The sequence below is a fragment of the Martes martes genome, assembly GCF_963455335.1.
Source record: "Martes martes genome assembly, chromosome: 8".
Taxonomy (NCBI): Eukaryota; Metazoa; Chordata; class Mammalia; order Carnivora; family Mustelidae; genus Martes; species Martes martes.
Genome location: NC_137895.1, coordinates 10487850 through 10501413, shown reverse-complemented (window position 1 = coordinate 10501413; position 13564 = coordinate 10487850). Strand labels below are relative to the sequence as shown.

The 13564-nt window shown below is 56.1% G+C and overlaps 1 protein-coding gene across 1 annotated transcript; it reads left to right on the top strand.

The window, feature by feature from the left end:
• The first annotated feature begins 865 nt into the window (after positions 1–865).
• Positions 866–7668, top strand: NOL12 (nucleolar protein 12). Its single transcript, XM_080811325.1, has 6 exons — positions 866–997; positions 2710–2815; positions 3139–3187; positions 3716–3858; positions 5772–5869; positions 6279–7668. Exons 1-6 carry the CDS (start codon positions 915–917, stop codon positions 6442–6444), a joined length of 645 nt encoding a protein of 214 aa, XP_080667451.1. The 5' UTR covers positions 866–914; the 3' UTR covers positions 6445–7668.
• The last annotated feature ends 5896 nt before the right edge of the window (positions 7669–13564 follow it).

Sequence of the window (13564 nt, the reverse complement as noted above, 5' to 3'; positions counted from 1 at the left end):
TTCTCACAGTGTGGTCCGTGGACCAGCAGTACCAACATCCCCTGAGAACTTGTTAGCGTTGCAGATTATGGGGTTCACTGTAGACCCCCCGAATCAGAAACTCTAGGGTGGGGCTGAGCGGTCTGGGTTTCAGCAAGCCCTCCAGGGGATCCTGATAAACGCCAAAGTTTGAAAACCATTGTCTTGGGGCGCCTGGATGGCTCAGTGGGTTAAAGTTCTGCCCTCAGCTCGGGTCATGATCTCAGGGTGTTGGGATGGAGCCCTGCATTGGGCTCTCTGCTCAGCAGGGAGCCTGCTTCCTCCTCTCTCTCTGCCTGCCTCTCTGCCTACTTGTGATCTCTCTCTGCCAAATAAGTAAATAAAATCTTAAAAAAAAAGAAAAAAGAAAACCATTGTCTTGCACAACCCTACCAAAGTCACTATAATTACCCCTATTTTACAAATAGGGTAATTGTGGCCAAGCGAAGGCAATCGGTGCAGAACCACAGCTGTAATTGGGGGTACCAGGATTCTAATCCAGGGAGTGTGGCGCGAGAAATGGGTTCTTGGAGACCACTAACGATTTGACATCAGAATCAGAAGTACGATCAGCAATATTTGGCCATTTGCTAATAATTCCGTATGGAGCGGCTACTCCGTGCCCAGGCACCGTGCTAAACTCTGGGACGTCTCTTTCGCCGTTGCTGGTCTAGGAGAGGTACTGGGGTTAGGAATCACCGAAGCGGGGGTAGGTATCTGATTGGTGCACTCAAAAGGCAGGCACCGGGAGGCGGGCTCCGCGGCCTCTTTAAAAGGCGGGGCCTGAGCAACGGAACTGAGGAGCGTAAGTGCGAGACGTGCCCGAGAGGCTAAGAACGATACACCCGGAAGTCTCTGAGGCGTGCTGGAGCCGCGCCGCCCGAGGCCTCGCCGCTATGGGCCGCAACAAGAAGAAGAAGCGAGATGGCGACGACCGGCGGCCGCGGCTCGTTCTCAGCTTTGATGAAGAGAAGCGGCGGTGAGTGTCAAGGCTGGAGCGGATTTCCTTGGGGCCGCCGGCCGGGGCGGGCGGCTGATGCTCACGCAGAGGTCCCTTCCGGCCCCGCCCTCCCGGCGTGGCCCGGCTCCCCTCCGACATCCCCCTTCCCTGCGGAATGGAAGCGGCCGCTCTCGGCCCCCGCGCCCGGGGGATGGAATCGCCCGCCCCGCCCTCCCTTCGCTCCTCCCTTCCCCGGCTGGCCTGGCTCCTGCTGTGTGCGCAGCGAGAGGGCGGGTTTGGGGATCCGGAGCTGAGGCTTCGAAGCCCAGGGCCTAGCCCGGCGGCCCCCCACGCGGTAGACTCAGCTGTTGTTGATGAATGAGGAGGGAGTGAGATGAGCGTCGCTTAAGTTGATTTATGCCATCTGAGTGTCCTGAGTTCCTTCGATGTGTGGGTGCCAGATCTCAGGACCCCCGAGCTGCACCCCTAAGCCTCAGCGTCCGGTCCATCAGATGTTTCCCGCGCAGAGCGCCACTTTGCCATGTCGTAGTGGGTCCGCGAAAAGCCTAGTGTTGGGGCCCTGGAACCTTTGGAAATGGTGCAGCCAGCACTAGAGAGATGAGGAGGAGTCCAGATCAGATAGGGGAGGGGAATGTGGGTTGCGGGGGCACCCATGGGCCCTACAGATGGGTCGGGGGGCAGGTGTCCTGGGGAAATGGGGTGCCAGTCCAGTGGAAAGTTTGTGGACGTCGGGGTGAGGGTGTCCTTTTTTTTTTTTAATTAATTTATTTGACAGAGATCACAAGTAGGCAGAGAGGCAGGTAGAGATAGAGGGGGAAGCGGGCTCCCGCTGAGCAGAGAGCCCCATGCGGGGCCCTCTCCCAGGACCCTGAGATCATGACCCGAGCCGAAGGCAGAGGCTTTAACCCACTGAGCCACCCAGGTGCCCCGTGTGAGGGTGTCCTTAAGAGCCTACTAGAAGTGGTTTAATTGACTGGGTCAAGGAATCTGGCAACATAGAAGGGGCCCCACCTGTCCTGCCCACGTACCTGGCCCTGTTACCTGAGGCTGAGAGCCCTGGAGGGAGGTGGGTGGAAGAGGCAGCATCTCCCTCTTTCTCCTGACCTTATACTCTCTATGACTTTCGGCAAATAGCCTCGCTTCTCTGTGCCTCAGTGTCCCCATCCATAAAACGGGGATCGGTACCTACCACATAGGTTGTTGTGAGGAATACGTGAGGTAACACATACACTTATTAAAAATTTATTTGAGGGACGCCTGGGTGGCTCAGTTGGTTGGACGACTGCCTTTGGCTCAGGTCATGATCCCGGAGTCCCGGGATCGAGTCCCGCATCGGGCTCCCAGCTCCACGGGGAGTCTGCTTCTCCCTCTGACCTTCTCCTCACTCATGCTCTCTCTCACTGCCTCTCTGTCAATAAATAAATAAAAATCTAAAAAAAAAATTTATTTGAGAGAGAGCGAGCACACAGAAGCAGCACAGGTGGGGGTGAGGACGAGCAGAGGGAGAGAGAGAAGCCAGCTCCTCGCTGAGCAGGGAGCCTGATGTGGGGCTCAATCCCAGGACCCTGGGACCATGACCTGCCCAAAGGCAGACGCTTAACCGACTGAGGCACCCAGGCGCCCCTGTGTACATTTTTGTAGCGGTGCAGTATTAGTGGTTTTTCTCTTCCTGGCATTCGCCTTTCTTTCCTTGTGTCTCCCCCTGACTCTTCCATGCCTCTCTCCTGCAGGGAGTACCTGACTGGCTTCCATAAGAGGAAGGTAGAGCGGAAGAAGGCAGCCATTGAGGAGATCAAGCATCGGCTCAAGGAGGAGCAGAAGAAGCTCCGGGAGGAGGTGCAAAGGGCGGGGAAGGGTGCAGGAAGGGGGTAGGGAGGGAGAGAGAGTGTGTGTGTATAAAATCTGACTCTTAAGGGATTTACATCCTTGGATGGCCTTAATAGGGACGTCTGCAGGAATGAGGGAAGGCGTGGGGAGCAGTCTATACAGGTAGAATCGTGGTGGGCCCTGGTCTGGGGAAGGTTGAGGATAGAATCTTCTGGTGTTTCACCAGGAGTCAGTCATTCATGGTCTCACTCACCCTGGAGACGAGCCTCGCTCCTGCCTTGGGTTGGCAGGAGAGGCCACACTCACTGTGTTCCCTTCCCTTTTGGTTTCAGCGGCACCAGGAATACTTGAAGATGCTGGCAGAGAGAGAGGAGGCTCTGGGTAAGTCCCATCTTTGCCCTGACCTTGGGTGTCAGGCCAACAGGCCTAGGCTTATTTATCCTTTGGTGGGTGGAATCGGAGAGATGTGGGTGCTGGTCAGAGGCTAACTTCCCTAGCTCTAGGGGTCTTGGTGGTGAGGCAAGGGCCAGGGGTGGTCTTCAGTGACCTCTAAAAGTGAGTGGTTCAGACACAGGGAGGACCAGCCTCTTGGTGAAGTGACCCTGAACAGAAAGCCCAGTTCCTGAGGCCTGATGGACTAGGGATAGAGGGGAGGGGGCAGCAGCAGCTGCTGGGGTCACACCGGGTTCGTCCTAGATGAGAACCAGATGGTCTGAGGTCTCCCCGGAGCATCAAGGGAGGAGTGGAATCGTTTACATTTGTCTGCGGGCCGGACTCTGGAGCTGGTGACTTCCTGGACAGTCTCCCATAGAGGAGAGGGGCCACTGCACTCTAGGGCTGGGCAGGGGGTGAGAGTCTTGTTACGTACGCTCTGAGGCTAAGACCCGGTTCTGTGCCCACCTTGCGCAGAGGAGGCAGATGAACTGGACAGGCTGGTGACGGCAAAGACAGAGTCGGTGCAGTATGACCACCCCAACCACACGGTCACTGTGACCACCATCAGCGACCTAGACCTCTCGGGGGCCCGGCTGCTGGGACTGCCTTCACCGGAGGTGGGTATAACTTCCAGCCCTAGGGAAGACGGGTCCCAGGTGCAGACGGGCCTGTCGGCGGTGCTGAGTGCTGCTCCCTATTACGGGGATTCCAGTGCAAGGGGCTCTTTCCCTCCTGGGCACTCTTTCCGGCCTGGACAAAATCCCTGACCCTGGGGCTTGTCGAAGCCGGTTCCATGACTCAGTAGCTGTGGGAACGTGGGCAGGTGTCTTTGCCAGTAAGTTGGGAGGGGGCGCGGCGGGGGAGTCCTGGCTGATAACACCTGTCTCGTGGGATCGCTGAGAGTGTAAAAGTGGTTCATCCAAGGGAAGCACTGGTGATAGTGGTGTGTGGTGGTCACTCCAGTACGTGGGCACAGCAGTAACACGACCACGCGCACGAAGGGTGAGTTGCAAGCTGTGAGTGGGGAGATACTCGCAGATCGCAACCAACATTTATTTATTTATTTATTTATTTATTTAAAGATTTTATTTATTTATTTGACAGACAGAAATCACAGGTAGGCAGAGAGGCAGGCAGAGAGAGAGGGAGGAATCAGGCTCCCCGCCGAGCAGAGAGCCCGATGTGGGGCTCGATCCCAGGACCCCGAGATCATGACCTGAGTCGAAACCAGAGGCTTTAACCCACTGAGCCACCCAGGCGCCCCTGCAACCAACATTTAAAAAAAAAAAAGGATCCCCCTTTTATTTATTTATTTTTAACATTTTACTTATTTATTTGATAGGGAGAAACACATTGAGAGAGGGAATACAGCAGGCAGAGTGGGAGAGGAGAAAGCAGGCTTCCTGGCAAGCAGGGAGCCCAATGCGGGGCTCAATCCCAGGACCCTGGGATCATGACCTGCGCCGAAGGCAGACGCTTAACTGACTATGCCACCCAGGTGCTCCAGGATCCCCCTTTTTTTGTTTTTTTAAAGATTTTTTAAATTTATTTGACAGACAGAGATCACAAGTAGGCAGAGAGGCAGGCAGAGAGAGAGAGAGGAGGAACCAGGCTCCCCGCTGAGCAGAGAGCCCGATGCGGGGCTCGATCCCAGGACCCTGGGATCATGACCTGAGCCGAAGGCAGAGGCTTTAACCCACTGAGCCACCCAGGTGCCCCTCCAGGATCCCCTTTTTAAAAGCACTCGGTGGGCCCTGACTCGGGAGCCACGGAGCCTTCCAGAAAGGGCAGAGGAAAGCACTGCTTTCAGGTGAAGCAGCAGCGTGTTGTGTTGTTTTGCTTGAGTTGGTGCGACCCGGTGGTCCCCCTCGGTGGCAGGGACGAGCTGCTGGGGAGCGTGAGCGAGGGAGAGGCTTTGGAAGCGTGAGGGAAATGTTAACACGGTCAGCACCGCCTAATAAGCTCTCAAAACAGCAACAACAACAAAAACAAAATTAAAAGGTCTTAAAAGTTAAAAAGAAAAAAGGAACGAAATAGAGCAGAATGTCACTAAAAGAATCGAAAAGCCTCCCAGTGAAGTACCATCTCTCGAAATGGTTGTTTCCATCGCAGCCGCGTCCGTCTGCGTGCGGTGGGCATTTCAGTCCCCGTCCATCCCCAGTCCACGGCAAAGCACGTGTCCCGTCACGGGAGAGCCCGGAGCCAGCGCTTCTGGCGTCCTTCCTGCGCTCCCGCTCCTCCTCCATCTCTCGCTCATTCTTCTGAGTCCTCCCGGCCTCCGCCTGCAGCTGACGTGCGGACGCTCACAGCTGGAGGAAGAGGGGCACGAGGCTGGGAAGCTCGGCTCTTCCTGCCTCATCTCTGCTGCAGGGCTGTGTGTGGCTTGTCCCCAGCGGCCTCCTCCGAGCCCTGAGCCGGGCCTCCAGGCAGCAGGCCGTGCCTTGCCCCTCCCCGGCAGAGCCGGGACAGCTGGTGTCAGGCCCCGCGATCTGCCGCTCTGCATGACAGTCCTTGTTCTCTGCTTCTTTAGCAAGGGACTGGCCACAGGCCCGAGGAAGAGGTGTCCTCCACGGAAAAGCCGACCAGAGCCTTACCCCGGAAATCCAGAGATCCCCTCCTGTCCCAGCGGTGAGCCCTGGCCTGTCCTCCCCTAGGCTGCTGCTTCCTTGTGACTGACAGTGGTGACGGGGCCGGTGGAGCCACCTCTGGCTGGCCTGTGGCGGGTGGCATGGGGCAGCGACTCTGCTCTGCCTGTCGAGTGTCCCTCCTCCCTATTCCCCAACAGTGGCCATCCCTGGGTGCCCTTAGTGCCTGTGGTAAGGGCCCTTTTTATGAGTCGAGAAACTGGCAGGCCCTCTGGGATCAGAGCGGCTGCCTTTGGCATGGATTTGGTACTCCCGGCATTCAAGGCCTGTACTGACTTCCTCCTAGAGTCAGGCAGTCAGTCAGTCCTCCCCCGACCCAACCTTCCATGCACTCCCCGGTCTCCATAGAGTAAATGCGGCCCCAGCCTCACCAGCCTTGCACCCTCCTACAGGATCTCCGCTCTCACGGCATCACTGCACGCACACAGCCGCAAAAAGACCAAGAGGAAACGTCCCCGACGGGCCCTGGACTCCACCAAGAAGCCCCCAAGTGCCACCCGTACAAGCAAGACCCAGCGCCGCCGGCTGACGGGCACGGCCCGGCACAGCGCAGAGTGAGCCCCGAGAACCAGGCCGTGCCCAGCCCGGGCTGAAAGCTTGGCTGTCCCAGGAACCCAGCCCTGAGGGGGTGACTCTGGGGCCCAGGCCTGGGAGGCCAGCACCTGTGGCCCGGAGCTGGGACTCGGGAGGGGGCAAGCAGCTGAGAGGTGGCTCCCGGTGGGAGGAGCCTTCAGAGCCGAATCGGGGGCATCTTCCCACCTGTGTCCCTACGGAGCTGTCATCAGATTTGTGAAACTGAGCGCGCTCGTGGTCTGTTTGTCCCTGACCCTGACGCCACATGCCAGGGGCCGGCTTCCGAGGTGGATGAAACGGTCAGGCGAGGGGGTCCACCATCATGGTCTAGCGGTGTCCATGTGGGTGTGAGAAAGTGGTAGAATCCAGTCACGGGGAAGGTGACAGGAGAAGCTACAAGTCCCACCTGGCCCCGCGGTGGGGGTGGGGGTGCTGGCAGGAGGGGAGCCGAAGTCCCAAGCAGGTCTTCTTTCTGCTCAGCCCAGGGAGGGCTGCCGTTCGGGAGGCTCAGGGACAGGGGCTCCGTAGGCTGTGTCTCAGGGGGACTGGCACTCTCCCATGTCACCACCCAGACCTGCCATCTGGTGCCTGTGTGAAGGCCGCACCTGGACGTGGGAACGCGAAGCTTGGGGCTTATGGGTGGGAGGCACAGTGACCTGGCGCTTTGGCTCCTTCCACCGGCTCTTCCGGCTAGCCTCCCTGTTCTCGGGGTGGGGTGACTCGCTCTGCTGGGCTGCATCCATCCTGGGCAGAGGGAGGGGCCTGCTAGCAAGCTCGCCCGGTGCTTCTGGTGCTCAACCCGGGGCGGGGAGTGTGAGCCTTGCCCTCGCCCACCCCCCAGGAGCAGAACACATCCTGGGCCCAAGGGATTAGTGCACAGGGGCGGGCGTGGGTTTGAATCCTTACTCTGCCACTTGGCCTCCGTGTGGGCACTTTGCTGTGCTGATCTCTCTGGGCATATCCCCACAAGTAAGAAGTCAAGACAACCCCCTCCTGGGGCTTCCCTGAGGCTGATAGGAGCCCTGAGCAAAGGCCACCTCCCGCAGCCCCTGGCATCCCGCAGGAGCACCTGCGGCGTGTGCTCCTGGCCTCTCCTGGCCCCTGCGACGGCTGACCCACGTCTCTTCTCCCGTCCCCAGTGCCACGGGGTCATTTACCATTTAGATCTACACATTGTGATGTTTACAAGTATTAAATTCTCATTCGTTCTCTTCTGTGTGCACCATCAGTTCTCACAGCAGACCAAGGAGACTGAGTCAGCGATTTTGTCCATCTTGGGATCGGAAGTGGCGGAATCAGAACCCTCTGGAGGACTTGCCTTTTCTCCCCAGAGCCCCTCTCTCCGTGCTCCACCCCAGGATTCTTTCCTTGCCGCTCTTCCATCTCGTGGGCCTCCTGGGCCTGGGGCTTCTAGGAGCAGTGTAAAAGAAGGATTCGGTTTAGCTGTATACAATAGAAACCACATTTTAAAAACAACTGGCTTATATAAGAGGTTAACAGGGAGATAACTAGCCTGGAGCCGGGGGCACGGGGGCTTGGGTGCTGGGATGGCAGGCTTTTAGCTCTTTGTTTTGTGCCATTTTCAACCCATGGCTTCCACCTCATGGTCCAAGATGGCTGCTTGAGCTCCAGCCGTCATACTTACCTTTCAGCCAGCAGGAAGGAGGAAGGGTTGAAGAACATGTTCCTCCCTTCTTTTAAGAACATTTGATGCTTGTCTTGTGCCATTGGTTGGGCAGAAGGCAAAGACAAGGGGTAGGAGGAAGAGGGAGCTCCTGGCTGTGGGGAAGGCTGGGTCCTGTGGTTCATTCTGGGGACCCATGTTCCCAAATAAGAATTGAGGGTTGTGTGGGGCGCCTGGGTGGCTCTGGTCATGATCCCCTGAGTCCTGGAATGGAGGACTCCCTCTCCCTCTGCCCTTCCCCGCTGCCCGTGCTCTCTCTCTCACTGGCACTCTATCTCTCTCTGTCTCTCAAATAAAAATCTTGGGTACAAGCAGCAGAGTCTCCTACAGAAGCCAGATATATAAGGAGAGGACTGTCATGACCCAGCTATACAGAACCAAAGCCACAGCAGACACTTACTTTTCTGTTCCTTGGTTACTGCGGTGAACTTCCCCGATGCTACCAGAAGGAGCAGGGCCTCTCAGCTCGGTAGAGGAAAGACCCTCCTGGTAGGATGTATTTTCGGGCGGCTGAGTCCTCCGCAGGGGGATGAGTGGGGACCCTGCTGGCCCTGCCCACCTGGGCCCGGAGCTATAGAGAAGAAGGTTCCATGCCAGGGAAGCTGAGCCTTTCCTCCTCTCCGAAGTCCCCCGGACCTCAGAGGCTGGGAGCCCCCAGGTTTGAACTGTCGACCTCAGTGGCTCTGGCCTGGGGTTCCCAGTTTGTCCTGAGCTGGAGACCTCACTGCCTGTTCCGTTGTGAGCGGCGCCAGCATGACAAATGTCTTCCAGGTCTCGAGTTGACACGTTGCAGATGTCGGAGATACCCTTTTTTTTTTTTTTTTTAAAAGATTTTGTTTATTTATTTGACAGACAGAGATCACAAGTAGGCAGAGAGGCAGGCAGAGAGAGAGGAAGGGAAGCAGGCTCCCTGCTGAGCAGAGAGCCCGATGTGGGGCTCGATCCCAGGACCCTGGGATCATGACCTGAGCCGAAGGCAGAGGCTTTAACCCACTGAGCCACCCAGGCGCCCCGGAGATACCCTTTAGATGTTCACAGGCTGCTCACGCCTTTCTCGCTCTGCCTGTGAGCCACCTCCTCAGAGAAGCCTTCCCTGATCCTCCTCCAGCCCTGGGAATCGATCCTCCCCACCCCCTCCCCACATGGGCTCCAGTGACACTGTGTTTCCTTCTTATAAACACTGAACACATTGTAACCCGCTTATATCTGTCCCCAGTAGCAGACCATGAGCCTTCTGAGTGAGAAGTTGGGTCTCTCTGAAGTTGCTGTGTCTCCTCCTGGCACAGGGCCCGTCTCCCCATAGGTCCTGAGCCAGTCCTGGCTGAGTGACATGGGACCCAATCCCCCACCCCACTAGTGCTCCCAATAACCCTTAGAATAATCTGTTATAGAATTTTCTTGGCCACACTGCCCTGTTTGCCTGTCTGCAAGCTTCTGAATCTGTTTTTTCTTTTTGTTTTTCCCCTTCTCTTCACCACATCCATCCCTCCTGGGCAAACTTTGCCCTCTCCCTTGCACCCTAGTTAGCACAATTGCCAAATAATAACCAAAAGAAAGCTGATGGGAAAGTAATTTATCAAGCACTTCTCATGTGTCAGTCACATTGTTAACTCAGAAGCATCGCAAAGTAGAAATTACCTCCATTTGACAGGTGAGAAAACTGAGTCTCCACTTACATAATGTCAGAAGTTATCTGTCACAGCTAATAAGACATGGTCCTTGCATCCCACGGAGGGACAGACACATGGACGTCCCTCTGGAGGTCAGGGGTTCAACAAAGTGTCAGAGAGCAGGCATCCTTACAGCCCAGAGGCTGAGAGGAAGGCATCCAAGAAGGCTTCCGAGAGGAGGTGATCCTTGATCTGAATCTTGAAAGATGATCTGGGTTAGCCAGGCAGCTGAGGGAGGGGATGGGCGGGTAGAGGGCCCCGGTGAGCAAAGGTGGGGAGCGGCCAGAGGGGAAGCAGCTGCAGAGGCCCATGAGCCTCAGACCCTGAAAGGCGTCAAACTTGAGCTGAGGACCTAGACCCTTATCCTGTGGGCGGTGGGAGCCCCTGAAGGTGGGGCTGGGGAGTCGCCAGGGGCAAGTCAGGGTCGGTGATTGATTTAGAGAGATCTCCCTGGTGGCAGTGTGGAGTCTCCAAGACCCTGTTGTAGTTATTCTGGGAGAGGCTGGGAAGCCCTCCTTTCATGCAGGTAGCCATTCACTCTCTCGCCAAGCATTTATTGAGCACCTCTTGAAGTCCAGTCACTGGGGTACATTGATGAGCAAGAAAGGGTGGTCCCTGCCCTCCAACGACTTACATTTCATGAGCTGTAGCTGTAGGGACTCAGTGGAGGAGAGAGGATAATGGTAGCGTTTATTGAGCACTTACTGTATACCAGCCACTCTTTTTTTTTTTTTAAGATTTTATTTATTTGTTGGGTGGAGAGAGAGAGAGAGAGAGAGAGAGAGAGAGAGAGAGAGAGAACACGCACACAAGCAAGCAGAGTGACAGGCAGAGGCAGAGAAAGAAGTAGGCTCCATGCTGAGCAAGGAACCCAATGCGGGACTCGATCCCAGGACCCTGGGATCATGACCTGAGCCAAAGGCAGCAGCTTAACCAGCTGAGCCACCCAGGCATCCCAGTTTACCAGCCACTCTTTACAGGGTTTAACTCACTGAATTCTCACAGTAACCCCACAGGCTAGGCAACTCCATTAAGCCCATTTTGCAGTTGAGGTACATGGAGGTGGCCCCCTCAGGAAGCACTCACTCCACAGACATTAATACTGTCTGACCGGCAGAACAAGCTGAGTCTTACCTTTGAGGGGCGCCCTCACAAGGTCCAGAATGGGAAAGACACCCCAGGACCCATGTGGGTCCTACACAGGATCTCCGCTCAGTGCAGTGAGACCTTGCTTAAGGCTGGGGAAGCCAGGGACGGCTTCCTGGAGGGGGTGCCATTTACGTTATCACTAAGGGAATGAAAAATCTGTGATTTACCATTTCAGAGACACTGCATAGGATAGAAGGCCTGAACGTTAGTTTGGTTTGACCCACAGAGTATTTAAAAACAGCTTGACTCGGGGCGCCTGGGTGGCTCAGTCCATTGAGCATCTGGCTTCAGCTCAGATCATGATCTCGGGGTCCTGGGATCAAGCCCCATGTCGGGCTGCCTGCTCAATGGAGAGAGCCTGCTTCTCCCTCTCCCTCTGCCCCTTCCCCTACTCATGTTCTCTCTCTCTCCATTTCTCCTCAAATATATAAAAAAAAAAATCTAAAAAAAAAAAAAAAAGAAGAGGAAGAAGAATTCTGTGGAAGGAAACGATTCTGAATGTTTACCCAATTTTTTGAGGCGAAAACCAAAACCAAAATAGGTTGACTTCGCCGTATTTTCAGATGTTGCGATTTCATGTGGAAGTTCGGGTTTCTGGCTTCTTCAGTAAAAGCAGGCCTGGCTGCACCCGATCACCACTTCCCAGGGTCGCCGTGGACTGGAGTCAGCCCTGGTGACCCTGTGGGACACCTGGGCCTTCCTGCTTCCTGCTTCTGCTCCGTGGGGCCACCGCCCCCTGGCATGTCTACCTGGCCCGCACACAGCGCCGGGATCCTCCGACAGGCCTGTGGACAGGGTGGGCTGGGAGGAAACTGAGGTCAGAGGGATGCAGTGGGGCTAGAAGCGTCCGTGATGGTTCAGCCACGACCATCCCACCTGCTAATCCTGGCCACGGGGAAGAGCATGAGAAAAGGTGGAGGTGAGCAGGCGCAGACCCTGCAGGGAACAGAAGGGGGATGGTGTCATCAGAATAAATGGTGACAAGGGTGACGCGCGCTGCCCTGGCTGCCTTGCGTCCTTAACCCTGAGTCATCTGAGCCACCCCACAGGACTCCGGGAGTGTGTTTTTTAGACCAGGCTCTGTCAACAAGTAACTGAGTGGCTTTGGGCAACTTGCTTCGGCCTGAGTTTCACTGCTACATGACGCGGATGGTGACGGCCGTCCTTCTCATCGCAGGGAGGTGTTGGGAGGAACGCGACTGTGTACGCAGAGAGGCCGGCTTTGCCCCCTCGGGAAAAGGAGGGACTGTTATCCTCAACCACTCTTAGAGCCACTGTTCTCCCACCCCCCCAAGAGGGTGACCTCTTCCAACAGTCCCCGGAATTCCCTGGCCCCCTTCCTCCTGCCTCCTTCCAGTCATCTCTCCTCCAGTCTGCTGGCTACTGCCCATCTGCCTGCTGTCCCCTTCTGCCCTCAGGGCCCAGCCAGGCAGCTCCAGAGCTAGGGACAGCCCTTGGGACAACCCCTGTCTTGCCCCTGACTTTTCCCTTCCCCTCCCCCTCCCCAGCCTCACCACTCTGTCCCCCTCCGCCAGACTGCTTATCCCCTGCGGCTGGCAGCATCACTCCCTCTCCCCCAGGGCTTTGCTCGGATGTCACCATCTCAGCGAGGCGGCGTACCCTGCCCACCTTATTTCAAGAGCAATACCCTCCCCACACCAGCCACGTCCACCCACTTCCTGGCTTCATTGTTCTCCTTGGCACCTCTCCCCAGCCCTCATACTCCATATCTTGCTTATTTATCTTGTTTGGCATCAGGGCGCCTGGGCGACTCAGTGGGTTGAGCCTCCTGAGTCTTGATCTCGGCTCAGGCCCTGATCTCAGGGTCATGGGATGGAGCCCCGAGAAGAGCCTCACATTGTACTGGGCTCCCTGCTCAGCGGGGAGTCTGCTTGGGATTCTCTCTCTCCCTCAGCCCCTCCTCCCCCTCCCTCTCTCTAATAAATAAATAAATCTTTATCTTTTGGGGGGTCTGTTTGTCTCCGCTAGAATGTAAGCACCAAGGAATCACGAGATTCAATCTTTTGTTCACTAAGTATCCTCAGTACACAACTAAGTAGGGGCTTCGTAACTATTTAATGAATTGAAACGTCAGGAGGGCCACCCTGGGTTAGCTCCAGGTTTTACTGATTGGTGGGGGCGAGAGGGTGGCGGGATGTGACTAAAGTGCCCCAGCCATGTCCTGACCCTCAAATTCAAACCAAACATCTAACCCACACTAGGCTCAGAGAGGTCAAGTAACTTTCTCAAGATCACACAGCCAAGAAGTGCTAGATCCAGATGCCAAACCTCGGTCTCACTACTTCCTGTTTTGCTAACGGTAACTGGGACCAAGCTGAAAGCTCATTATCCTCACCACTAAACTGGGTCTCCACCCATTCCATCCTGGGCCAGGATGACCTGTTCAGGGGCTATCTCTTCCACTGGTCAGCGGGGTTCTCATCTCAGGAGGCACATTTTATCCATGTTGCCATTTCCCCAGTGCCCAGCAGACATACGTGTGAAAGTCTGAGTGAATTTGTGAATGAAGATGTTCTGTGGGGCTAGTGGAGTCAGACACACCAGGGTTTTAGTCTTGGCTTTGCCTTGTACTAGCTGTGTG

What these genes read in the sequence shown, in the direction of transcription:
- NOL12 (XM_080811325.1), top strand. Translation starts at nt 915, where the DNA reads ATGGGCCGCAACAAGAAGAAGAAGCGAGATGGCGACGACCGGCGGCCG. An exon ending in TTTGATGAAGAGAAGCGGCG is followed by an intron (nt 998 to 2,709) that starts GTGAGTGTCAAG and finishes TCTCTCCTGCAG; the next exon opens with GGAGTACCTGACTGGCTTCC. An exon ending in AGAAGAAGCTCCGGGAGGAG is followed by an intron (nt 2,816 to 3,138) that starts GTGCAAAGGGCG and finishes TTTTGGTTTCAG; the next exon opens with CGGCACCAGGAATACTTGAA.